The sequence below is a fragment of the Pavona decussata genome, unplaced genomic scaffold (genome assembly GCF_977016875.1).
Source record: "Pavona decussata unplaced genomic scaffold, jaPavDecu1.1 SCAFFOLD_366, whole genome shotgun sequence".
Classification (NCBI taxonomy): domain Eukaryota; kingdom Metazoa; phylum Cnidaria; class Anthozoa; order Scleractinia; family Agariciidae; genus Pavona; species Pavona decussata.
Window position 1 is genome coordinate 1,503,227 of NW_028145742.1, and position 26,655 is coordinate 1,529,881.

The window sequence follows — 26,655 nt, forward strand, 5'->3', positions numbered from 1 at the left end:
AGAGGAGATCTGGTACCCAGTTGTCTAATATGGCGGACGGTCGTTGGATTCACACGTAAAAAACACTATTAGTGTTTTGCAAAAATGGAGGAGAAAAAGGATGAATTCATGCGTATTAGTGGTGATTCAGACTTCCAAGATCGTAGTAATTCGATTTTTGGCAGCCTTGATAAGCTCGAACCTGCACAAAAGAGTGAAACAGACTCGGAAGTAAAACCACCTCGAGCGCCGAAGCACGTCCCTGATCATGTGTTGCACCCTGATAAGTGGACTAAGTACAGTTTAGAGGACGACGGCACTGACAGAAACACTGGCCTGTCTGGTGATGCCTTAAACAGACATGTTGCTTTCTCGTTTATTGGTGAGATCCGTAAAAGAAAACAAAATCCCAGCACAGACGCATGCGCAGAATCAGATGTAGTGATGTCAGAAAAACATGTCTTCTCAAAGTCGGCCACCAAGCATGAAAAAGAAGTAGGGGAAGTCCATCCAAAGTCACAGATTGTAGAGGGTGTCAATGTTATGCCCGAATATGAGATAGGTGTATCACCTGCTAAAACACCCAAAAGAGAGCCAAAAACGCAGACAGACGATAAGAAATTACACTCCCCGGGGGATACCGTCTGTCTTGACCCCTTAGAGGAGAATGAAACAACAGACTCTACTTTGGAGGGTTCAGAGAATGTACCAGGTTCTGTGGGAGGACAGCAAGATGGGGCTGAGTTTGTGAAAAGGAAGGTCAAGTCACGCAGACTGCGTGCACACAAATCTTCAACAGAGGATGAATGATTCATACAAGGATTTCTGCTCACTTTAGACCTAAAATACTTAGATAAGGTCAGAACTTTCTGATTGGTAGTTTGCACCAATACCTGGAAACTGTGTTTGTAGGTGTACTTCCTGGAGGGCGGTGGTTACTCTGCATAATTTTTTGGTGGGGTTGACCCCATTTCAGACCAATCTGTTATTTTGCAGTATCCATTTTCAGACCTGGTTTCTAGAATCCATGCCAATTTTATAGACTTTCTGACCAAAATAGTTTTTCTCTTGACCCTATTTCAAACCAAGAGCTCAAAAATCCATAACCTTAAGCTTTGGTGCCACACATGCATGTGATGTATGGCTAATATAGGTGGTATCCTCCCCCCCCCCCCCCCATCTCATGTGTATATAAAAAGTACTGGAGCTGAAGTAAGAACATGTGCCCTAGGTGGTAGACTTTCAGACCAAAGTGGTTTTAATCTTTACCCTATTTCAAACCAAGAGCTCAAAAATCCATAACCTTAAGCTTTGGTGCCACACATGCATGTGATGTATGCTAATATAGGTGGTAGCCCGCCCCCCCCCCCCCCCTCCCCGTCCCATGTGTATATAAAAAGTACTGGAGCTGAAGTAAGAACATGTGACCCAGGTGGTAGACTGGAGTGATCATTGGTTCTTGGTTTGGTACTCCCTAAGGTACCTTTTAGAGTAGAAGCCGGTAAAATATTGACAGGAAAGCAACTTTTCATCCTAAATGGTTCCCCTTACAGGTAAAAAAAAATTACAACCATGTCCACAAAATATGACATACTGGTATCTTTTAGGCATTTTCAAAATGTTCTGACCAGAACGTCGATTACAGGGAAGCCCTCTCTAGGATTTGAGGTATGGGTGTATGTTCAAAAATAGTGGGGAAAGTGAAATGTAGTGAATCTGCTCCTACACCAGTACGCGTAATCTTCCATGACCTACATCAAGTTTCCAGCAAAGGTGCAGCTACCTTCCAGCTACCTTTGGGGTCGTCTCCCAACCCAAAAGCATTGGAAATGGAGCCTATGAAGTGTTGGGAGTTGTGAAATGAGCATATATAGCATGCTGAACGATAAAATTGTAAAAACATATGGAGGGATCCTATAAAAATGTTCAGCTTCTCATGAAAGGGGGTTAACTCCCAATACTCCACCTAGGCAGTTCTGTAAGCTTACTTATGAGCTTCCTCTAAAACAGGGACTTAGCCAAAGAGAAAGCTGTATTGTATATTTGAATTCTATTACATATAATGAGAGACCAAGACATCAAGTTCTGTGAAGGGTCTAGCAGTATTTCTTTGAGTTAAACAGATGTGCTTATGTCATAGTACAAGTTGAAAGTGCAGGGAGTATACAGAAAACAAGCCCACCCCACTCCATTTATGTTAACTTATTACTTATTTACTATACAAATAAACAACTTGCAGAAAACACAAAGATGTTAACAGTTTGAGCTTAATAATGTTAATAAAGAATTTGTTAGAGATATACATCTCAGACAATCCACGATGGCCTTTCTCTCTGAGAATTATCAGGCTCAAACTAGGTGAGAGAAGAACTTTGTGAAACAACTAGCAAAAAAATGGTTGGAATATCAACAAGGATTAATTTTTAACAGGTGTAGCCTGTGAATACAGCCGCCTCCCATGGCTACTGGCCCCAGAGGGGCGTTCGCTCTCATGAAACATCCCTCAGGGCGATGAGAGGCATCTGTACTCGCACGCTATAACAGGTGTTGTGTGAAAGAAAAACGCTCCAATTTTCTGTAGATAAAGAGGAAATAATTTATGCTCCTGGTGATTTTCAAACCATATGTGTAATATGGGTACCCCCTACCCCCAGCAATTTTGTACTCTCTCCAGATTTTACTCATGGCAGCTAAAGGAACTTGGTGATCAAAACAGGGAATCATGAACAGTCTAGAAACCTTACAGTGATGTCAAAAATAATTCACCTACTGACTGTCCCTAAGAAACATGTTATTACTGCGCCTTTCAAACACATGCAAACTCTGTACTTCAAAACCCAACTAACACTTTGCATGTTGTACTGCTAATTGTGGCAACAACTGACTGACCGCAAAAATACAAAAACCAACAGTGGATTAAAACCAACCAATCACAACATATGAATGTGACCTTTTGACCCCACTGAGCCAAATAACTTTGTTTCTAAAGCTGCCGTTACACGTTGAAACTATTAGCTGAAAATTGTGTGCAAGTTTCAGAAGGCGTTGCACCGTGTAACATGGTTTTGTGAAATGTTTTTTAACTTCCATTGCAAGAAGTTTCAAGAAAAGTAGAACCGCTTTCTACTTCTGCAACGGCTCGCAACGGTCGCAGTGGTGAAAAAACTCACCATGTAACACCACTTCATGAAACTGGTCTTGTTTGGTCTTGTCACGCTACACTGCGTAAGCCAATCAGAAACCGCCTGCTCACTGGCCAAGGGCATGGAACTGGTATAGACTTATTTTGCAGGAATCTGGTGAAAACGTTCCTGAACAAGTTTCGACATTTTATGCTACATAGTGCAATGCCTGCTGAAACTTGTTTTGCAGGGCCGTCGCACACAAGTTTCAGCTAAAAGTTTCAACATGTAATGGTGGCTAAAGAGGTCTGCTAGACTGATTGACAGCTGTCCAAAATGAATGGTTGCATTAAAACTTCAGACTTCACATGTTATTGAAAGGTGCGCTAAGGTAACTCAAACCATTTTACGCTTAGTAGAACGATCAGAAAACTTTGACGACTCTGTCATGCCAAATGACTGCTGAAATTGTGGCACTTCACGAGAATAAAATCGCCTTTCTATAACTTTATCAAAGAAAGCAGACAACTTTCTGGCATTAAGAGATCCTGGCTTCAACTGCTTTGTATCTGTGCAGTTAAGATTAATCATGTCAGCTCCAATTTCTTCAGCAAGATTTAATCCTCTTGATGAGGTGAGAATTCTTGCAGTTCCTGCTTGATCTAGTTTAGTTCCAATGATAATAACAGGAATCTGGTTTCCTGCAAACTGTTCACAGTCGTAATCATCACCCATATCGATGGAAAACTCAAACCATTTATCTTTGTTCAAGTTGGAAGGGGATTTAGCCTGCTTTGAATACAAAACACTGTTTCCTTCTCTTCCTGAGCCTAACACCTCCGTTAGCCAGCGTCTAAGATTCGTAAATGACTTCTTGTTGGTTAAATCGTGAACAAGAATCAGTCCATTGACGCCGTTGTAAAATATTGACCGACTATTTTCATGACTTGCAGAGCCACCAACATCCCAAAACTCCAAAAAGAAACTCTTCATTCCTGGCGTGCCTTCCCTGTATTCATACAGTTTCACCTCCACAGTACAACCTATTGTCCACCCTGGGTTTGAAATGCTTTCGTCGTGACAAATGTGATGAACTAAAGAGGTTTTTCCAACGCCCGAATCACCAACGACTAAAATCTTGACCTTTTCCTGGGCAGCCATTTTGACACGTATCACATGCGAGGAAACTCGACACTAGCCACCAGTCTTTTTTCGCAGCCTATACAAACGCCCTGCGGATTTTCGCCATCGATAACCTCTGTCTTCTCAGTTTAAAAATGGCTATCTCGACTCTTGTAAAAGCCCAATGGCTTCGCCAGGTAATGCTTCAAAACGCAAAGCATCTCCGAGTCTTGGATGCGTCGTGGCACCTCCCGCACGAAAATCGCGACCCGAGAAAAGAATTTTTAGCTCATCGGATTCCCGGAGCCAAATTTTTTGACATCGATGACTGTGTTGATAAAACCTCCCCCTATGAGCACATGCTACCAAGCACCGAAGATTTCTCGAACTACGTACGAAGCCTTGGAATCCATAATGACAGCCACGTTGTTGTGTACGATAATAATGAGAAATCTGGTCTATTCTCCGCTCCTCGGGTCTGGTGGATGCTACGTGCATTCGGTCACGAACAGGTATCGATTTTGGACGGAGGATTTCCGAAGTGGTGTGCTGAGGGATATCCAATTGAGTTAGGCCCAGAAAGCAAAACCAAAGTTGAAGGTACCCGATTTATAGCAGAATATGACACCACACAATATGGATGTTTGTTTTGCAGTTTGGGGGGCGGGGTGTGTGGAGGGGGTACTTTGGGGTACAGTAATGACCCCCTGATAAGAACTGGTTAAGCCAGCTTTAATAGTGAACGGGAAAATAGGTAATTGTATAGGGGAGCGGGAATTACCAAGTTGTAGAGTTGGGGATGTGGTTCTCATTGTCAAGGATATCAGTTTTCCATTTGTAGCGTTATATTTTGGTGATGGACACCTGCTTTGGTAGACTATCCATAACCTCACTTTTACACTTCGACTTACTTTGTTCCTTTGATATAACTGATCATTACAGTGATCCTATGTGAAAATATGCCTGATTCACTTAGAATGATTTATTGAATATTCCCTGCTCTCTTTGTTTCATATCCATAAACCCCTGACTTGATTTGACTTATTCCCTGCTACTCCCAGTGGAGCATAGGTCCATGGAAACCGCAGCCCGCCATCTTGATCTGTTTTGGGCTAGCGTTTCAAGCTCTATAAATCCCTGGCTGAAGGTTTTTTGATTTGACCCATCCCTCAACACCATGCTTTCTTTCAAAAATTTTTGCTTAGGGACTACCTCCTCCTACGAATTCCTATGTTCTACCATGTAGTGGGTATGGTAAACACTCCCAACTGAATCAATCTCCATCTGCTGATATTTTACTTCAATTTAGGGACTGGTTCAAGCAAGTGGTTGATGAAAAATGAACAAACAATGACATAAGAGTCACGAGGAAGAGTTAAGTGTCCGGGAACTCAACACTTTATTCTTTGTATTTTGTTTCTAACCAGATGGTGGCCCATTCAAAGCTACTTTAAATACAGGCATGTTTTGTGACTTTGGCTTTGTGAAGGCCAATTTATCACAACAAAACTGTGATGTTGCTGATGCTCGATCTCCTGGTAGATTCCATGCGACTGAGCCAGAACCACGCCCAAACTTTCCGTCTGGTCACATTCCACATTCAAAAAGTGTGCATTATGCTCAGTGTTTGGATCCAGAAACAAAGCTCATGAAAACTCCAGAGGAGTTGAAGAAAGTGTTTGAAGATGCGGGAGTTGATCTTAAAAAACCTCTCATCACAACGTGTGGGTCTGGAATCACAGCCTCCGTGGTAGCTTTGGCTTCGTATCTCTGCGGAAAGAGAGATACAATGGTGTACGATGGTTCATGGGTGGAGTGGGGTCAAAGAGCATCTCCTGATATGATTAAAAAGAACTAAACAGTCCAACATGGGAAAGTTGAAAACAGTAAATGATAGTGGGGAGTCATGATCTGTTGACAGAAACAGTTTTGTGCATCCTTGGAGGCCCAGGGGTAGATAGTTGACTCAGGTCGAGGAGGAAGTCAAAACTTGTTTGTTCTTGTAAACTTACCGGTTTTGACTTCCTCTTGGCCCAACTGCCTGCCCCTGGGTCTCTGAGGATGTTTTATCTTATTAACTTCCCATTTGTACTAGTAGTTACACCTCCCCTCTCATAAAACTGTCATGTGAGGTCATTAAATAATAATTCCCTTCAGATTGAGGATTGGAGAATACTATTGACATCTGAGGTCCTTTGAAATGGTCAGAAAATTAAGGTTAAAAGTCTGTGCACTTTTGGCATATTTAAGCTGCGTTAAAAATCTGCAATATTTGAGTACAAGTGTAACTGCTAGGTGTATTCATCCCTGGGACAGGCTTTAATGAATATATAAGAAACTAGGCCAGAAAATTGTCAAATAATGTTTTATTAATAATATACTTCAGTCCTGGTAAGTACTCCTATTTTCTTCCTTCTCTTGAAAATCAGTTTTCAAAGAATCCTGAGCCACTAAGATAAGATAGTTTACTTAGTATTAAAGTACAGCCTAGTCTACAGTTGTATCTGGTGCACAGCGGGACAGGATGTCAGCTGTTGAGCTGATTGGGAAGATGTGCTATGACGTTCAGTCTAAAGCCTTGGACAGACAGTTTGCAATTTGGCCTGGGAACGCAGCTGATTAAAGTATACATTGGTTGCCCAACTCCTGAACCAGAAGCTCAGTTCAAAAATACAATGGTTGCGTAAAAAGGGTTTTTTCAGTAAACTATATTATTTAAATTAAATTGTCCAGCTTGTGTAACAGGCTCAAAAAGGGGAGGAAGAGGAGAATTGAAGCATTAAATATTAAGAGGAAGCAGTTCTAGCACTTTCCTCTCATGTGTGCTGGAATCCCTCTTTCCTTTGTTTCTGTATCTATCTGTATCTACATAGTTTATGCCTGATTTGTCATTAAAATAACATTACAACAGGCCACAAAATACCTTAGCTGATCCCCCCAAACATCATTCTTAGGAGTGTAGTTTATATACATGCTGTTAAATATTTTAAATTTCACTTGTTTACACATAACAAGAATTTACATATCTACAATACATTCTAGAAGGAAATGTTTACAATAATATTTATATAAAACCCATAATTAAGGTACACTGTATTTTGCACACCTACTCTGTATGAAGTTATATCTTTTCTCACCTAATGATGTTTAAGTTATTTTAAGTATTCCAGTTACAAAAATTCTAGAGTCTAGGCCAAATGTATGGTCTTACCAATAAAATGCAACTACAGGAGCTAATCACAGTGCCTCACTTGGTGAAATCTTTATCAATGCAAATTAAACACACAAGCTGTTTTGGGGGCAGTAAAAACTTTTAAAAAGAAATGCACCTGGTCTTATTCTAAGAAAGCGATTTCTAGGAAAATCTTATAGGGGCATGCCTCCAAAACAGCTACAACAATTTAAATGTTTTCACCTTAAAAGGGAACTGGTTTTCAAAAGGACTCGTCTATTTTGTGTCATTCATCAAGCAAGATACAAAATAGAACTCAAACATCCTCTTCCTCGTCAACATCTTCAGGGTACTGTTGTTGAAGACACTCATTTGGTATGTATCGTGTCCCAGTGAAGCCCTTGAAATATTTTCCAAGTTCTGGATGTGGGTTGAACGGCTGGTTGGGATCTTCTCTTAAGTTTACTGCAAGTACAAAAACAAAGGCAGGGAACACAGATGTGTGAATAGTCACATGGATAATTATTTTTCCCTTCACTTGCCACATACTCTTGTTCTTGGATTCTTGCACTCATAATGCTGAGAAAGACAAGTTTTTTTTTCATTTGAAAATTTGACTTACTATGAGCTGCATATCTTTGTGAGCCATCATCTCCAAGCACATTGTAAAATGGCTGATTACGACCACCAGGCGAGGTGTCAACGCCCATCCGTTGAATCCACAACTCATCCATTTTACAAACTGGATCCCAGCCAAAGATAACACATCCATAATTATACCTAAATACACAAAAAAGTTGTAGTTAGTAATGATTACAAACAATACCAAAAATGAGAATTTACTACATTACAGAAATCATGGTTAGACTGGGCACTGAAAATGCACCATCTTTGGCTTCTTTTAAAAGACAGCTCAATACATTTTCATTTAATCAACTTTGATTGTATAAAATGGTGTGATATCTTTTTTTTTCTTTTTAGCTTTATATTACATATATTTTGTTAAGCGCGCTGAGAATATGTAGCTGCGCTCTAGAAGAACGTTATTATTATTATTATTACTAGTAATAGTTTTCACTAGAGCTGCCCCCGCTTTTGAAGATCTGTTTAACACCTGTATATGGTTTTTACTGGATATAAATACTGTGCATACGAATTTTAAAAAAGAAACGTTTGAATATTTATTTAAGTTAACATCCATGTAACTGGTTAGCATATTTATCTGTAAATATGGCATTGAAATTTATCACAGTCATCATACAGTTTTGTTTTGTGAAACAGCAACGTATAGTATGTATAATTACCTACAATATATAATCCATAAATCAGTTGATATAAATTCATTTCAATTGTAAAGTTAATATTCCATGTAACAGGAATGTATTGTACGTTATTAAATATTTGAGTAATTGTTGGGAAAAATCACTATAATAACCATAACAACAAAAATAACTAAACTTGCAACACTGTATAAATCTATCAAAATATAATCATCTGCAGTATATTTATGTATAAGTCAGGCAATATAAATCTATTTCAATTGCTGCTCGAAGATGTGAACTCGTGGTTTGAAAGGCTGCTAAAGATGGCGAAAGGTGTGAAGTCGTGGTTGCGAGACCTTGACACACTGCAAGAAGATGGCAAAACGCAATAGTTGAAATGCGATTCTATTCAGTGCTGTTAAATGCCTTTGAATTCAAATAAATCACTCGTGAACTCGTGGTTGGAAAGGCTGCTAAAGATGCAGAAGATGGCGAAACGTGACTTCGTGGTTGCAAGACCTTGACACGCTGCTAAATGATGGCGAAATGTGAACTCGTGGTTGCAAGTCCTTGAAACACTGCTAGAAAGAACTCGAAATGCTGCTAGAGGACGACGAAACGCAAACTCTTGCTCACAAGACCGTCAAACGCTGCTCGAAGACCTCATGGTTGCAGAATGACAGCTACCCGACAGCAACTTGCGCGCTTGCTGAAATATTACCCAAGATGACCGTGCGCGCCTAGTTTGATCAAATCGAGATTTTTTTCGCATACTAACAAATTTACTTACAGTACTTACTTTCTTACATTTTGAAATTCCTTTTATGTATACACGCGGGGAATCCTAGGGTGCCTTCTCGGGTTTTGGCCTCTGGGCCAAAACCCTGCGGGGGCAACTATTATTATTATTATTATTATTATTATTATTATTATTATTATTATTATTATTACTACTACTATTATTATTATTACTTGTTTTATGTGCTATGATTATTTTTTTGGAATTGTTAGAAGGTTGCCAGAGTGCCAGCAGTAGATTTAATAAAAATACTACATGTAATTAAATTTAAACAAAATTTGCAACATCTCAAAGTGCTTTCAATTTGCCAGAACTGACCAGCCACACTGTAAATCGAGTGCATAATTGTGAATGGCTTGTGCTGCAAAATCTTGAAAAATAATCACTCCGAAAATAGTGCATGCTATTTTGAAGAAATTCGAAGGACTAGGATAAAACTTATCCTTATTGGTCCATTTCATTTACAAACTAACCAGTCTGGCCAATGGAAAGCGGCCTTTGTTTCAGTTGACAGCACCACTCATTTGGAGAGCCAGAGAACCAAACTTTTTAAACTCGTAAGAAGACACGTCATAGTTTCTAGCGAGTGTGGACCAGAAGGAAATGGCATCTCAAAATGGCTATGTTTTATTTGGTCAGTCTGTAGTCTGTAGTAGGTAGGTGGTGTTGATCAGTCTATGTAGGTAGGTACTAGGTTGGTTTAGGCCTTATGTGGCACTAGGCATGGAGGAGACATCAGATGAATGGGGGCACTTTATAAAGTAAACAGTAAGTTACTGGAAACAACTCTAATAAAAACCAAAGCAATAAAAACCAAGTAGGTGGTGGTCAACTAGAAAGCCTTTGCTACTTTGACCACCACACACATTTTATAATCTATACTGTAATTATTTTATCTTGTAATCATCTGTTGTAACTATACTTTTCTTTCTATGTCAATTTTATATCAATAGTGTGAAATAAATGAACATGAACTAGAACCTGATCCATGATGCATTTTCAGTGCACAAAAATTACAGGTTAAGTAGTGTACAGAAAGACACAGATGAGATCAGCAGGGCCGTCAACTCTCCCCAATAATCCGGGAGTCTCCAGATTTTGAACTGTATCTCCCGCTCTCCAGATTTATGTCTGTAATCTCCAGATTTTGAGCCATATCTCGTGGTCTCCAGATTGATGTCTGTAATCTCCCGATTTGGAGCCTGATTTCTCCAGATTTATGTCTGTAATCTCCCAGATAATTGAGGAAGTTTACTATTTGTCGTAGACCCGACTTCCTGACAAGAAAATCTGAAGTGTGTAGCGTTGTTTCTGGTACTGTTAAATGTATACCCCCCCTCCCCCCCCCCCCCCCCCCCCCCGTGAATTTAGCCTTGATGCGATGCCTCTGTAAGGCGCTTTGCTGGACGGGGAAGTCATATTCTCCATATTTGAAGACGTGTGAGGTTGACAGCCCTGGATCAAAGTGGTCAAGTTAAATTATATTTCATTTAATATCATTGTACTCACAGCTTATGCCTCATAACCATTCCAACTTTAAACCCAACTTCAAAGTTGCTTGGATCAGATCTCAGTTTCTGAGATTAATAATTGAGGGGGAAAAAGAGTAAAAGAAAATCTAAAATTAATGACCATGGCAAAATTAAATTCCATACAATTTTTTAACATTTTTGAAAGTTTTAAAATAATCAAATACTTATAATATTAGTAAAGCTCTACTATAGTGCCAACGTTCATAATAATATAATTATGGACTTAATACTTAAGTACAGTAAGTAAAATAACAATACATAAATACATGCAACTTATTTTTTTTTAATAAAGTATTAATAACAAATTACTTTAATTTATAGATATTGGTATAAACATACTGGTTGCAGGGTGCCATCTGGGAGATCCTCATCAAGTTTCTTCTGATTGGCTCGTTCAAGAAGATTTCTGACAATTCCTTTGCGAATTGAAACTGCATTTCTCAACAATGCTTCAAAACTTTCAATTGCCTGTGAAAAGATTTTACAAGTGTAGATCGTATATTTTCTTGAATAAGATACCTTGGGAAGATATTTCAAATTGGCTTTTAATTAAAATACGTTACTAGGTCGGTTTAGGTCTTATGTGGCACTAGGCATGAAGGAGACATCAGGTGAATGGGGGCACTTTATAAAGAAAACAGTAATTTACTGGAAACAACTCAAATAAAAACCAAAGTGAAAGTGAGAAGTGATCAAAGAAAACTACAAAAAAAAAGAAAACTACTACTACGCAAAAAAAGAAAACTACAAAAACAGAAACGACATTTCATTTTGACGCTTCAAACAAACTTTATCACATTTGCTTTTCTGGGCTAGATACAGTGCAACCTCAGTTTAAAGTGCCTATGAACCAAAAATTGTTTTCATTTAGTTTTAAAGGTTACCTTAAAAAATGCAGGTTTCCAAAGTTTGATAACTCTAGGCTTAAAAATGACGATTTTACAAGCCTTCAAAGTCATGCTATTTTACCCTAAAAAATGGTCAGGGGAATGGGCCGAGATTTTTCCAAATTCACCAAACCGTGACGTCACTTTATTGCCACGGGCTTGTTTGCGTTGTCAAAGTGCCTTGTTGGGAAGTGAGCGAGCTTGGAAGGAAACATGTCTAGCGATTCATAAATGAGCAAATTTTCAGATATGTCCGGTAACCCCGAGGACGAAGATGTCGAAGAGGGAAACGATGAAGATTACGATGTAATTTATAGCGAAATTACGCCATATCAAGACGAACCTCTGGCCCAAGTTGACGCTGGCGACGAGAACACGGGAGAGGAAATCGAAGTCGACCAAGAATTAAACGAAGATGGCCTTACACCAACAGTGCTGAAAGCGCGATATGAGAAAAGAGTTCCTGTAAACAGTTGGTCAGTATAGGTATTTTTATATTCTTAACCTGTGCGCACGGATTTACTTTGAGCTTGCGACTCGTTGATCTTACATCCTGAATCTGGCTGTCTGATCTTTCGATCGTCAAAAGACCTATCAAAATATGAGATCTTTTTTTTCATTTTGAATGGCCTGACGTTTTTGCTGTAAGCTCATTTCTGTTTTAACGTTGACTTCATACTTTCAGGTGCCAATGTACAGAATGCAAAGTCGAGAACTTAGTAGGTTCGCTAGAGTACCGTTGCTGCAGGGAAATTGCCAATGTGCTTACTTCGCTCGCTATGTTCTTCTCGACCTGGTGGAGTAGTAGTATCCCTCGCTGGGATCGCGTCCTTTTTCAGGCAATACTTTACTTTCATCCCCGCGGCCTCCATGCTGCTTAGAACGGATAAACTGCGTTCATAGCACGAATCCTCGAAATGAGCGGAACAGAGTGAAGTGTATTTTGACGTCGGGTTCTTGAAATCATGCCTATGTCTACGGACAAACTGGACCCATTTGGCCCTCACAGCCGGATCAGCGGGAAATTGGTACATTCGTATACCCGGGGTAAACGATCTGTTTTGGCAGCTTTGCTGGTTTGGCGTACCAGCAACGCAATACCGCCCTCGCTGCCTCTTTTCCTCCAAATTGCGGGAAAGAATGTGGCAACAAAGTGACGTCAGAGGTTGATATCACGTGGTATTTTGGCCGCGCGATTCAAATACCATTTTTGAGAGTAAAATAGCACAACTTTAAAGGCTTGTAAAATCGTCATTTTTAAGTCTACAGTTCTCAAACTTTGGAGACCTGTATTTTTAAAGGTAAACTTTAAAACTAAATGAAAACAATTTTTGGTTCATAGGCACTTTAACAAACCTCTACATAACCAAGCCCTCCGTAAAACGAACAATACTCTCCAGCCCGGCCTTTTAAAATGTATGGAACAGAACCTCAATATAATGAACCCTCAACATAACAAACCAATTCCACAGTCCTTTGGCACCTTGTTAAATTGAGGTTCCACTGTAGTTACTAGGTTGCAGGGAAAAAACATATAAAAAAAAAACAACTTAGTACCTCCTCTAAGTCTATCCCCAAATGAACTTGTATTCTTGCCAAAAGAAACCTGCTGCTTTCATCATTTGGGTCAAGAAACAGTGCTAGGTCCAGTGAAGAGTGCAGACCCGTCAACCTGTCGCACAAAACTATTTTAAAGATTTTTCTTGGGCAGAACACACCTTTTGACCCCCAATAATAGCTAACTCTCAACTGACTGCTCCAACCCCCCCCCCCCCCACCCCCCAAATCAAATCATTGCCATTGCTTCCTCCCCAAGTAATACTCCCATTTTGGGAAACCTTTCAATGCAGAAATAATTAATATCAGCCTATATATTCTTTATTTAGGAAATTGGTCAAAACAAGTTTGTTCGAAGAAGGCCCACCTTGCCTGGCAAAAGCGGGGTTATCGAAGACACCAACTATCTCATCACCGACAAAATTTAATCGGCTTTAAAATTTGAGTTGACACAGAAATATTCAGCTAGCAAGAGTCAGCACTGCTAGATAAACAAGAAAAGTGAGGTTTGAATCTTACTGTCATTTTTTACTGCTGGATAAACTAGAGGGTGCAATGAAGACATCATCTTTTAAGGTTGAGGAAGGGGGATGTAAGAAAAACTGTTGCAATCAGTCCTAATACTAATGCAAAAGAAGTAACTACAAGAAAACCTCAGTTTTTGCCGGATAATCGTCTCTGGTCATCTTTTATTTGCATAAAAAGCAAGCCCGCAGGAATGCCGTCATTAACAAATCGAATGTGGTTTAGCATTACTCTTATCAACAACAATATTCATCATCACAGTGGTCAAAATGTTGTGCACCTTCCGCAACAAATTTTGATCACTGTGATGACGAATATTGTTGTCGATAAGAGTGCAGACAACACTAAACCACATTCGATTTGTTTTTTACCACAATATCAACGTCAAAGAAAATTTTTACAATAACTGTCAAAATTTCCGCGCGCTGATTGACGTGAGCAGCGTTGTGTAGACTCTTATCGACAACGGAAAATTAACCAATCAGATTGCGAGATTAGAAACAATATTGTGGTAAAAAATTAGATTTCAATTATTCAAACCCAAGTCTTTAGCAACTCAGATTATTATAAACGTTCTCTTCATTCTTGATGATGATGTTTGAAACATCGAAACGTGGAACAATGTTACTTTTAATTTGTCTCCTTAAATGCGATAACAGATGTACCCACTTATTATCTTGCTGGTCTCCTGTCCTGTAGCTATTGACGATATTAGCCACCATGCGTATAAAGACCTGCAAGTTGACAATAGAGACTACCACATCATCAACATGAATGACTGTGCATTTTAATGAAGTTTAATGCCCTTGGATGGTTTCATCACAAAAGAAAGCTCAAGCAATCACTGTAAGTTTCTTTCAATTCAGGAAGCAAAGAGGACTGGAATGGCATCAGTGACATAACATTGCCATTTGTGATGATGAAATATTAAATTATCCCTGCAAATAATTTGTAAAATACATACATACATACATACATACATAGTTTATTCAAGATGCAAACCTAAATTACAAAGAAAAAGACATCTTGAAAGGGAAGTAAGGAGGTTATCCCTAAGTTAATACTCCCCAACATAAAACATGCAGAAAGTTAACAAAACAATTAATGTACAATTGCCCCATTAATTCCAATAATAATTGCCCCAAACTTAACAAACCTAATAAAAATGTTATTTGATTTACATGTAGTGGGTGATACCAGCTATTTAGATCTTCTATCCTCAAGTTATACCTGCATTTGTTCCCATTCCCACCATGAATGCAAGACTGAAGCATCAATCTTTCACAGATCAATTTGGAAAACGAAAAATGAATCACTAACGCACAGTTTGCCCCAAACATTAGAGATGCAAGTAGTCCAATGTAAATTGAATAATAAATAAATAAAATAGTGGTTCATCCACAGAATGGCTCTTCATCCACAATTTTCCTTGGCAAACTGGAATGTCGAAAGGAACAAGATCGAACCACAAACTTAACCAACATGGTCCAGGACACAATGGTGGGAGGCGAGAGCTCTCATCAATGCACAACCCCCGCTCCAAAGGCACCAAACCCCTTTGTTATGAATTCTCCAAAAATACACTGATTGAGTTAAGAAAGCAAAGTTCTTGGTAACAACTTGATCATTTATCAACTGTCTTGTGCTCCCCACCTCACAATCTGAGCCCATAACAGTAAGTATTGTACAACAACATACCAGAGAAACAGGTTTTAGGTTAAGTATGGTGGATGGTTCAACAACTGACAATAAAAGGATTACATTGAATGTATAGCTACCTGTCTTGCTGTTGCCTTGACAAAAACAGTATCCCTATTGGGCGTTGTATTTCCCAATAAAAGCAACTCTAAACACTGCTGCTCTGAAAGAAATCTGCCGCCATTAAAGCAGTCGATGTACTTATAAGCAGTTGCATCAGATACCCTTTAAAACAAAGAAACAATTTGTGAAAACAATGTTATCACTCTTAACAGTGTCCTAACTGTGTCCTTAAGTGCAGCACAAGAGAGGAAAACATGTCTAATAAACACCACCCCTGAATAGGCCCAGCAGACCCTCAATAACAGTGTGGTGCTAGTTTAAAGCCCTTGAACCAAAGCTAAAGGAGTTTCTTATGCTTCAGTAGGTTGAGTTTACAGCAAAAGTAATTACACAAAATTGTTACCATGAATTAAAGCCCAAACGTCACACTGAAGTAATATATCAAACACGAGAAAGTGTGTTTCATCAGATAACCAAACACTGAGAAGTAGGTTGAAAAAACGAGGCGCAGCCGAGTATTTTAAACGACTTTGAGGTGTTTGGATATCTGATGAAACACACTTTCGAGTGTTTGATATGGCTTCTCAAATGATCCATAATTCTTGGAGAAAATCAAGGCTAAAGTTGGTGAAATTTTTTGGTGATTAGGATCACATATCCAAACCACGGTCACGGTTGTGACTTTCTTTGTTTTCTCTTGATGAATTATTAATGAGTTTGAGAAATACATTTAAAACATGATAGTAAGCCAGTATACCAAATGGAACTAATCTGGAGTGAATGTTAGTGGTTTAATCAACAGAGTTGATAGGGTGATGTGGCCACTGTATAAAGATTCAAGTGCTAACGTTTCGAGTGTTAGCCCTTCATCAAAGGATTCACCATATTTACAAAGGGCTAACGCTCGAAACATCAGCACTTAAATCTTCTTAAAGTGGCCAAATTACCGTATCAACTCTGTTAATAAATTAACACCACACATTAACCCTTTAAGCCCTAACAGTGATCAGCATCAAATTTCTCCTTGTAATATCAATGCTTATTCAACCCCTGAGGTCATGAGAATTAAGGATATGATCACTCAAGGTGAATTTTCTTGATATTTTAATTATAACTTCTCCCCAAAACTTTTATAAGAAAAGTATGGGGACATGATAGGAGAATTTGTTCTTTGATATTAGGGGAGTGTGGACAATATGCGAGCCAGCGAGGCATGCAAGTCATGCGAGGCAGACATGCGAGGCATGCGAGGTAGATGTGCGAGGCATGAACAACCCCCAACATAAATGCTAACCATTAAGCTAACTGGGGAGCTATTTAAGCTAACCTGAGTGCTACTTAGGCTAACCTGAGTGCTACTTAGGCTAACCGGAGTGTTTTTTAGGCTAACGTTAGTGCCTCGCACGTCTGCCTCGCATGGCTCGCTAGCTTGGAGATTGTCAAGACCCATATTAGGGGTTAAACGGTTAAATGTTTCCTCCCCCCACTAACACAGTACCACAGATTCTTTAGAAACTAACCCCCTTATAATCTGGAATAATTTAGATTCCGAGGTTAAACCATAACTCCACCATCTTCCTCCCTCCAAAATTATTATCATTCCTATTTGTAAGTACAGTAAAATAGGTTAACCTGTTCAGTTTGGCAAAAGGTTCAAACTAACCAGGCCGATATGTAAGAAAATACAGTGCACAGACACGACAACTTATTTGTGTATAACATACTCTGGATCCTGATTAGATCTCCATCGCAGCAAAAAGTGGCTGGGGAAATTTACCTGGAAAATTTCAACAAATTTACAAAAATCAGTGTTACCTATCTTACATTCAACAAGCAGTGAACTTTGTACTTTGTCAGTCGTTGTTGAATTTTAAAGCTTCAAGCATATGCTACAAGACCAAAAGGTAGTAGTATAAAGGTAGCTGCAAATCTCGTAATTTGGTCGTAATTTCACGGTTGGCAGTACCATGGAAATGGAGAAGATACCATAACCATTTCCCTCATCATCAACATCAAATTTCTCCTTGTAATATCAATGCTTGTTCAATCCCTGAAGTCATGAGAATTAAGGATATGATCACCCAAGGTAAATTGTCTTGATATTTTAAATATGGGGATAAGATAGGAGAATTTGTCCTTTGATATTAGGGGTTAAGAGGTTAACAAAGGTATTAATAAATTATACTACCTGTATCACCCTGCAATTTCAGATTGCTTTTGCTATTTTAGCTTAGATTCACTGGATTTTTTGGGTGTGTTCCTCAGTTCCTTCAGGAAACATTGCCCCAGATGTTTCACGCTTTGCTCTTCGTTTGCAATAAAAAACCCATGATCACGGACAAGATTTCTATTTTTATCACAAACAAAGCACAAAGCAGGAGATAAAACATTGGGGCAGTGTTTCCTGATGAAAAAAATCTGCCAAGTCTGAGCAAAAAAAAAACAAAAAGAAATCTAAGAAGCATTAGTATAAAAATTTACTAGTGTTCTATCACGAATGCCGTTCTCTAATTGGCTACGCTACTCGCTATCTATTCTGTGATAGATAGAAAGTAGCGGATTTCAACAAAATGGCGGCTGCTTTGTCACGTTTTTGAGGTGTCTGCGATGAGGAAATAGATAATTTACTTGTTTAGTTTTGACCGACTAGTAGATTTATACTAAAACAATTATTCGCTCTCAATTTCTATACGTGATAGTTGATGAGGGCGAACGTGATAGAAATCTCAAGCTAATAATCTAATTGTTAACTATAAATGTAGGTCAGTTATACTCCCAAGACCTTCAATTGAATTAGCTGTATACTCACAGGGTCTAAACGAACTCCAAGTCTTCTCGCAACTGCAGCAAACAGGACTGACAGAGTAATGGGATTACCTGTACGATTCTTTAACACCTACCACAAAATACGAACTTGATTACCACATCAAATTGATTTAGCATTTTGATCAATTATAATCAGAATAAATATATTGCAAATGGTTAGTGCTCTGTTTCAGAACATTTAATTAGAAATAACAATATTTTAGTTTATGTGGAGATGCGGTGGTGTAGTGGTTAGCCTGTTGGACTTTCAAACTTAAACTTGGTTGGAAGAACGGACGGTTGGTGGTTCGAAGCTAGGTTGGTCTCTAGATAAATTTGTTGTGTTGTTTTCCCTTCAGCAAGAAACTTAAGCACAGATATTCATGAGCCACGGACGGCAACTGGAAATCTAATTTTTCCCTTTTTGGAGCATTTTGACATCATCACTTTCGTAACGTCAAACAACAAACATCAAAACAAGAGCTTTTCCCGTCCATGGTGAGGATCAAAACCATGCCAAAAAGGGAAACATTTGACTTCCAGTTGCCGTCGATGGCTCCCTTCACCTGTGTGTATAAAAAAGGTACCAACAACATACTGCTGGGGGGAACCTTAACATATGGATATAATACTATCCCTATTACTATTATATTATTATCCCTTTTGGGGGAGGGGAGGGGAGGAGCCATACTCCTAGTTGCTTCATACTACAGAAACCAGTTACGCTGCAGTTGTGTGGCTTAATTTACCTGTTAGCTATTATTTCGTTTTTGCATGCAGCCGAGCCCAGATGCAAACTTTAGAAGGATGTACGTAACAGGGACTGGCTTGAATGCAAGAATTTTTTAAGGTTATAAAGGCAATGTTACCTGATGAAGAAATGAGTTCTCCTTTTTGTAGTATTCATTAACATTCCCTTTAAACTGTAGTTGTTGGTATAACACATGCTTAAGAGAGTTCAGTATTCTCAAACAAGCTATAGGGTGTGTGATGGCTGGAATGTCTTCATCCCTTGTGGCCATCCTTTCTTCTAGTGGGATTTGCAAAGTAGTGTTCGGACTACTGCTGTAACCATGGAGACTGTCTCGAACCATTTGAGCCATATTTTCCACTTCCAAAAGAGTGTCCTGTTCTTCAATACCCTCCTCATTAAGAATCCATCTTGCAATCAACAATGCACCTACACAGGTTTAAGAAAGGTCTTAAAACCTTGGTCAAATAGTCACCAAACAATGCAAGTACATTAATAAACACAAGAAGTGACTTAACCAAGTCACAACTAGATGGAAGTTGGAAAGTTGGCTTGAAGTGTTTCCACCTGAGTAACCAAAAGTGGTTCTATCCTTGTTTTTGATGACACAAGTAAAATACAAAATATTACCATTATTAAAACATATGTAAGTCCCAGGGGAGGTACTCGGGTATAAACGTGACAGGGGGGGTCCAACAGAGCCTAATATTTTGCACCCAAAAAATACATGGACCTTATATTGTGCACCGAAAAAAATACAAGACTGGAAATTTTACACCCAAAAAAATACATGACTTTTATACCCTAAAAATGCAATCTTAAGAACAGTATACATACTACCTTGCTGCCTTTCGGATATTGCGGGAACTTTGGCTTGAATTGTGTAAGAACTATTAGCCTGGCAGAAATTCGAACCCAAAAAAATACGCGCAGAGTTTTCAGACCCCACAAAAATACATGGTTAAATCTTCAACCCAAAAAAATACAGGAGCTGAAAATTTTAGACCCAAAAAAATAGGTCAGACCCCCCTGTCACGTTTATACCCGAGTATCCCCCCTGGGATGTAAGTTTCCTCCAAAGCTGACTTCCACTGCACTGACTACAATAATGTTATTACCTGCAGACACAAAGACATATTTTGGTGGGCCAAGTTGGGAATGTACTGACAAGGCTCAGTAATTACATTTGAATCTATTTTGATTGCTCGAATTGTGCACATTAGTGGACTGAAGTATTCAATGTTCCCTTGGTATCTCTGGAACAATGAGTATTTCTTGTCACCACCCAATATCAAAAAAAGAAGTAATCAACTGTTAAAATAATAGACAATTCTTGTTTCTTTTTCTTGTATATGTTGTGGTTTGATTTATTCTTTGGTATAAAAATTTTCAAACCAATTTCATTTTTTTTTTTTTTTCCTTGGTGCAGTATTCATTGGCATAATCTGAGACAGAGGGAAATAAAAATGAAACTGGTTTGAAAATTTTTAAACCAAAAGAAATTTTGAACAAAAACATACACATGACTTGTACATTTTTAATTACCCTTTTCAAGATGTTGCTGATCATCAGGTAAGGCTAGAAATTCCTCCCACTCAGCCTTAAGTTTGTGGATTTTAAGATGGGACCGCACTTTTCTTGCATAATATCTGTGGGTCAGATTGACTTTGCTGCAGACAAAAGGATAAAAGAAAAGTTTGGATTGTGTTGTTCCAGAAAATATCCATATCTCCTTCATGGAGGGAACTCTCAAAGCCAAAGTTGGCACGAGTCTTGACTAGAATTTCTGTAGAGGTGGTCAGGATTGGGAGGGGGGGGGGGGGGAGGGATAGAGAGGGGAGGAGGGGAGAGGATCAAACCAAAGAGCCTTCTGTGGGGGGAGATGAAGGGGTTTCATTAAGATTTTGAACAGCTGGGCAAAAGGTAGACAGTACACCTGGGCAGGATAATTAATTTGGATTTGTTCTTTTATGGAAAAAGTCAGACAAGATGTTACAAGCAGCTGGGCAAAGTTATGTTCACGGATGGTCAAATTGCCTGGCATCCTGCCCTTAATGAATCCCCTGAAGATATGAATATTTTCACATTCCAAATAAATATGGTTTTATTCTAACATGTCCATGTTGATTCACGTTGCCAAAACATGCAGCAAGGCCTTCGCTGGGTTATATAAAATCCACCAAATTTGAAAATTCTTCAATCCTGAGTCGACGAAAACTATTGTTCATGCATTAGTAACTTCACATTTGGACTATCGCAACTCTCTTCTCTTTGGCATTCCTTAATATCAAGCTGATCCTCTTTAGAAAGTGCTTAATGCAGCTGCTTGATCAATTTTTTGTATACCTAAATTTGATCACATCTTGTCTGCCTTATTACACCTACATTGGCTTCCAGTTGTTTATCATGTGATCTTTAAACTCCTGCTTTTAGTCTATAAAGCTGTTAACGATCAAGCTCCACAATACATTAAAGAACTGCTGTTACCCCATTTCATTTTAGCCGATCGCCTGTGCTCTTGTGACCAGGGCCTTCTTTTTGTGCCAAAAACTAATCACAAGACCTTTAGTGATCAGGCCTTTGCACATTCTGGGCCATAACTTTGGAACAAACTCCCTCTCGATATATGTTCCAGTCCGAATGTTTTTATATTAAATCAAAGTTAAAGACATACCTTTGTATGTCTACGTTTGTTATGATAATTTTCACATAAGTCCGCTTTGTTATATTGATTTAAGTTATGTACTGTAAAGCGCTTTTAATTAGAATATTTTATAACTTTAGCACTATATAAATTAAGTTTACTTTCATAATATTTATCATTATAATATATGAAACACATATTTTGAACTTGAGGGCCACAGTTTTGTTAGACAAGTGTTTCAACACTATTTAGTGTTACCTCTTAAAGTAAAGAGCTTACTTACTGAACTGCAGATGAAAGATTAAATAGAAGCAAGATTCTCACAGCAAGATCTTTGCAGTTATGGAACTTAAGCTGGCTGCAAAAAGAAAGCCTGAAAAAAATTCAGGCCTGGACAGGATTCTAACCCAGAGGTCATGGGTTCGAATCTCGTTCAAGCCTGAATTTTGATCATCCTTCACCGATAAATTACGAACTAACAATATGACCAGTTCCCAGTTGGCTTGATAGCTCAGTTGGTAGAGCACTGCACCGGCATCACAGAGGTCATGGGTTTGAATCCTGTTCAAGCCTGAATATTTTTCAGGCTTTCTTTTAGCAACTGCTTAAGTTGTGTACTAACTGCGAGGATCTTCCTTCTATTTAACATTCCAGATAGTCACCAGTAGGTATCTACTTGTGTAAGCAGCTAGTAGTGTGTTATAAATGACACATATTTTATAGCTACAGAAAAATAAACTTTAGGCTAAAATTTCTTTACATAGGCTAACAAATAATATTGGTACATATAAATTAATTACCATGTATTATATTTTTTTTTTTTGGCATCAAATAATTTAAATATTTTTGCAGACAGAATATTAAACACATGTTACTGTATTGCCTTCCCTCAACTTCCCCATTGAATAGTAGTGCTCTGCATTTAAAATTACTTAACATGGAGTGAGGATAATAATTTATTACTCCTTGTCACTTTCTGTTCTTACCAGACATCACCATGTAAAAGTTCACATAACGCATCATCCACATAACAGGAATGGGAAGAACTCTCATCTGCTAAATGTACATAAGTTTCAAGATCTTTCTTGCAGACATCAGCCCTTGTGTAATGTTGTTCAGATGTAGCCTGCAAAGCATGGTGAATTTTGCTTTCCATAACCATTCGATCTCTGTATACCTCTGGCCAGTTATCTTCTGGAATAGTTCTCCAAAAATTCCATCTATAAGTAAAACATTATCAAAAGGCATGTAGTTTGGTCCTGCATTAGCCCTGTACATGTATTAAGTGGTCACTTTCTTTTAAGTCCCCCTTACTTGTTGCAGTGGAGGCATGGTAGTGTACTGGTTAGTGCCTCTGACTTTTGATCTTAACAGTGGGAAGATGGGAAGATTGGGACCGGGGGGGGGGGGGGGGGGGTACTCCCTTATATGGGCTATATAGGTATGTGCGGCGCCAAAGGGTATGGTTTTTCAGCCGCCTTGGTCATAAATAGGGTATCGGTTTTAGCCATTTTGCCGCCATTTTGGTAATAAATAGGGCTCCAGTCATGCGCTGGGCTCCAGCGGTTTTGAATTGAAGTTGACCAGACACTATCAGGTCATAAATAGGGTATCAAATTTTTGGTCAGGTCATAAATAGGGTATGGAAAATCGCAGAATTTGGTCATAAATAGGGTAAGGGTTATAGGAAGTGGGCTGCACACCCCTATCCAATTTTTTTTGTAGTACCACCCCACCAGCCCCCGGGATTGGGTGGTTGGTGATTCAAATGCAGGTTGGTTTCTGTCTTAAAGGCGGAAGTATCACAGGAATTTGGTGTTGTATCAAAATCTTCAAAATGTTATCTTATCAACAGAAACCTAAAAGTATTATTCAAATTTGTTGTAAATTATCACCCCAGTATACTAAGACAACCGATGAGTGTCTCTGGCCGCAGATGGACTGGGTTAAAATGAACTGCAACTTGAAAAAAATTAGGCTAACTGTTTTCAAGTTCTCGTGTTTTCATTCCCAAAATGTACTAGAGCAGGTCATGAGTTTTTCCCTTCAAAAATTCAGTTGATTTCTTTCTCTTGATGTTATACAATTATTATTTTGTAACTAAGTGAAGGTGTTGTCACACCATTTTTACAAATAATTATAAAAGGTCAAAATTCCCGTGATACTTCCCCTTTAATACTGTGTTGTTTTCTTAGACAAGAAACTTTACTCCACATTGTCTCTTCACCCAGGTGTATAAAGGGGTACTGGCGACATACTGCTGGGGGTAACCCTAGCCTGGGATGGACTAGTATCGATATGCCATCCAGGGGGGAGTAGCAATACTCCTTGGTGCTTCATGCTACAGAAATAGGGTTAAGCTCCACCCATGTGCCACCTTTTCCAAATGTCCCAACGAGTGTATTTTTAGAAGAAACATGACGGTAAGCATCTCGCATGGGTACTTGCATCCCGTTCCTGTTCGTTCGCAGGATTCTCTGTTTCACTTTTTAACGTCTTTCGTGTTGCTGCAGCCGTAAACAACGCACTGCAGCATCATCTTTCTTCCTTTGCATAACGAAAAACACTGAAACAGAGAATCCGCTAAAGTGGCGTTCTTGTATTGATGCCACAGGTCCACTATCCCTAGTCTCCCGCCTTGTGCAGGTTTGTACACACCCGGAAGTGAAATTTCACGTCTTTGACCGCCTCAAACGAAGGGAAGAAAAATCGATAGCGAATTTATTTTTTGGATTTTCATACGAGAATAACAAGAAGATTCGATCAAGCAAATAAAAAAAAATCTGTCATATACACTTTAAAGCTGTCAAACTAAACTGAACTAAAATGTGATACAGGTGTACTCAGAATTGAAAAAGAAAATCTGACCTTCTTTTCCTGAGTAATACTACGCCTTTACCTTGCATCACTGGCTGAGAAAATACATCCTTCTCAAGTGTTACTCGTATTATAGATGGCCATGATGCAAAAGGATTATTCCATGCAGACTGACAACTCTCTTTTATTTATCAGTGGTCACACAAACTGTTACCCCCGTTTCAGTGAATTTTTCAAATTTACATCTTCTGTTCATTGCCATTTGAGACAATCATGTAACAGAAATCTTTATGTAGCCTCAGTTAATACCACTCAATATGGCTTACGCTCCCTAAAATTCGCTGGTCCTCGCCTTTGGAATTCCTTAGAATATTTCGTCAAACCGTTAAGACCTCTATACTTAATTATTATTCTTATTAATTACCTGCTTTGCCGCATAAAGAAATCCTTTTTATAAAAAATATATTCTTAATTCTGTCTGTAATTGTACGTTATTTTGTTTCTGGGGTCATCCACTAGATTAGCCCTGCTATTCAGTTGGATGATCCCAACTCGCTCTCTATATATTTTGTTTTATACAATGAACTGTGTAAAACTCGCGTTTTGATTGGTCTAGAGGAGTGTGTGATCAGAGTATAGACGCACGATTGACGTCATCGAGTGGTGTTACCGGCGCACGCGATCAGAGTCTAGAGTCCAGCCAGAGAGACTGGTCAACAAAGTTTTGCAAACTGTTTATGCGAGTAGCGGACAAACACAGGCAAATTTTCGCAGGAAAGGAAAACTGCCCCATAAAAAATTGGACAAAGACCGTTCTGAGAGTGACCTCAACCAGGATTTAAGAAAGCTGGAACTTTGTTGTGAGATGAAAAGGAAGCAAATATTTGTCGAAAAATATGTCGCTGATAGAAATCCGGTAATGGCGAGTAATCGATTTCAAATCGCAGTGAAGCGACTTGCATGCTGTAAAATTTTGGGGTCAGGATTTTCTTCTGGAATAAAGGTTAGTTTTGAAAATATTGTTAGTGAAATTCTTTCGGATTATACTCTAATTTAGAAGATCACAATTGCATGTGTGTAGTTAAGTCTAAAACTGAGTTTGCTGGAAAGTTTTTGACTCAGCTCAGGCAATGCGATGCTCGCTCACGAAATGTGTTGAAATGTCTTGGTTATTGTATAAAACAAATAGATTCCATTTTGCCGTGGGTCTGTACTCTGATAACGTACAGGGGACGTCAAAACGTGGTGAGAACATCAGTCACGCAACTCGCATGCGGCTCGTAGCGTACTTTTTTGATCTCACCACAGACGCACGGCAAAATGGAATCTATTTGTTAAATTATTTTACTTTCTTTAGTTGAATTCTGTTTTAGTTGCCTATGTAAATTCAACCTATGTCATGTAAAACTGAGCTGGGTTAAAAAAAAAAAACATCTTGTCTTGTCTTGTCATCTGACAACAGCGTTTACACTGAAAATTGTATGACCAAATGCGCATGAGAAGCGCCTTACCTCGACCGTGCCTTCTTTTTCCATAACTCATTTCCTGTTGCGATGACATTAAGCCGTCTACAAACTTGCGCACAGCGACACAAATCCTTGTTATCCATTAAAGAGTAGGAGAGAATCATATCAATCAGTTCATCAGCCAACAGCAACAAACTGCTTTCTACTTGTTCTTTCTCGTCCTCCATGTTGGAGAAAGATTACTAGATACCAGTCTCCCCGCAAAAAAAAAACAAGTTGCCAGTGATCAGACGGATCTATCACTCAAGATTACTTCGGGGAAAATCTGTTTTAAAAAAACTTACTCCTCTAAAACAAAGTAGTTTTAATCTTCTAGCAGTTAGGGACTTAGTATCGACTTAGTACCTTTGCCGTGACCAAAGTTCTCAGATCCCACTCACAAACTGGGGTTGGT

At 38.8% G+C, this 26,655-nt stretch overlaps 4 protein-coding genes across 5 annotated transcripts; 2 read left to right on the forward strand and 2 right to left on the reverse strand.

Moving 5' to 3' along the window:
* Window position 1: 1 nt before the first annotated feature.
* On the forward strand, window positions 2–2,124 carry LOC146452659 (uncharacterized). Its single transcript, XM_085097445.1, has 2 exons — window positions 2–1,210; window positions 1,412–2,124. The coding sequence occupies exon 1, from the start codon at window positions 85–87 to the stop codon at window positions 787–789; it is 705 nt and encodes a 234-aa protein (XP_084953571.1). The 5' UTR covers window positions 2–84; the 3' UTR covers window positions 790–1,210; window positions 1,412–2,124.
* LOC146452660 (rab-like protein 3) lies at window positions 1,999–4,361 on the reverse strand. Its single transcript, XM_085097443.1, has 2 exons — window positions 2,914–4,361; window positions 1,999–2,441 (listed from the first exon to the last, which is right to left on the reverse strand). Exon 1 carries the CDS (start codon window positions 4,260–4,262, stop codon window positions 3,498–3,500), a length of 765 nt encoding a protein of 254 aa, XP_084953569.1. The 5' UTR covers window positions 4,263–4,361; the 3' UTR covers window positions 1,999–2,441; window positions 2,914–3,497.
* On the forward strand, window positions 4,259–7,463 carry LOC146452661 (3-mercaptopyruvate sulfurtransferase-like). Of its 2 annotated transcripts, XR_014859663.1 has the most exons (3): window positions 4,259–4,823; window positions 5,651–6,176; window positions 6,284–7,463. XR_014859663.1 is itself a non-coding variant. In XM_085097440.1 (2 exons), the coding sequence occupies exons 1-2, from the start codon at window positions 4,379–4,381 to the stop codon at window positions 6,079–6,081; spliced, it is 876 nt and encodes a 291-aa protein (XP_084953566.1). In that variant the 5' UTR covers window positions 4,259–4,378; the 3' UTR covers window positions 6,082–7,463. The 2 variants fall into 2 exon arrangements, 1 of the variants encoding a protein (XP_084953566.1); XM_085097440.1 differs by having other exon boundaries at window positions 5,651–7,463.
* Window positions 7,082–26,499, reverse strand: LOC146452662 (F-box only protein 21-like). Its single transcript, XM_085097435.1, has 13 exons — window positions 26,247–26,499; window positions 22,905–23,138; window positions 20,820–20,944; window positions 19,393–19,703; window positions 18,528–18,614; window positions 17,443–17,495; window positions 15,736–15,880; window positions 14,627–14,691; window positions 13,433–13,547; window positions 11,328–11,456; window positions 10,966–11,033; window positions 8,018–8,175; window positions 7,082–7,860 (listed from the first exon to the last, which is right to left on the reverse strand). The coding sequence occupies exons 1-13, from the start codon at window positions 26,426–26,428 to the stop codon at window positions 7,712–7,714; spliced, it is 1,821 nt and encodes a 606-aa protein (XP_084953561.1). The 5' UTR covers window positions 26,429–26,499; the 3' UTR covers window positions 7,082–7,711.
* Window positions 26,500–26,655: the final 156 nt, after the last annotated feature.

Coding starts and splice junctions, on each gene's coding strand:
- LOC146452659 (XM_085097445.1), top strand. CDS start 85: ATGGAGGAGAAAAAGGATGAATTCATGCGTATTAGTGGTGATTCAGAC.
- LOC146452660 (XM_085097443.1), bottom strand. CDS start 4,262: ATGGCTGCCCAGGAAAAGGTCAAGATTTTAGTCGTTGGTGATTCGGGC.
- LOC146452661 (XM_085097440.1), top strand. CDS start 4,379: ATGGCTATCTCGACTCTTGTAAAAGCCCAATGGCTTCGCCAGGTAATG. Junction 4,824..5,650: donor AAGCAAAACCAAAGTTGAAG/GTACCCGATTTA, acceptor GTTTCTAACCAG/ATGGTGGCCCATTCAAAGCT.
- LOC146452662 (XM_085097435.1), bottom strand. CDS start 26,428: ATGGAGGACGAGAAAGAACAAGTAGAAAGCAGTTTGTTGCTGTTGGCT. Junction 15,881..17,442: donor AGATCTAATCAGGATCCAGA/GTATGTTATACA, acceptor TTTGTTTTAAAG/GGTATCTGATGCAACTGCTT. Junction 7,861..8,017: donor ACAAAGATATGCAGCTCATA/GTAAGTCAAATT, acceptor TTGTACTTGCAG/TAAACTTAAGAGAAGATCCC.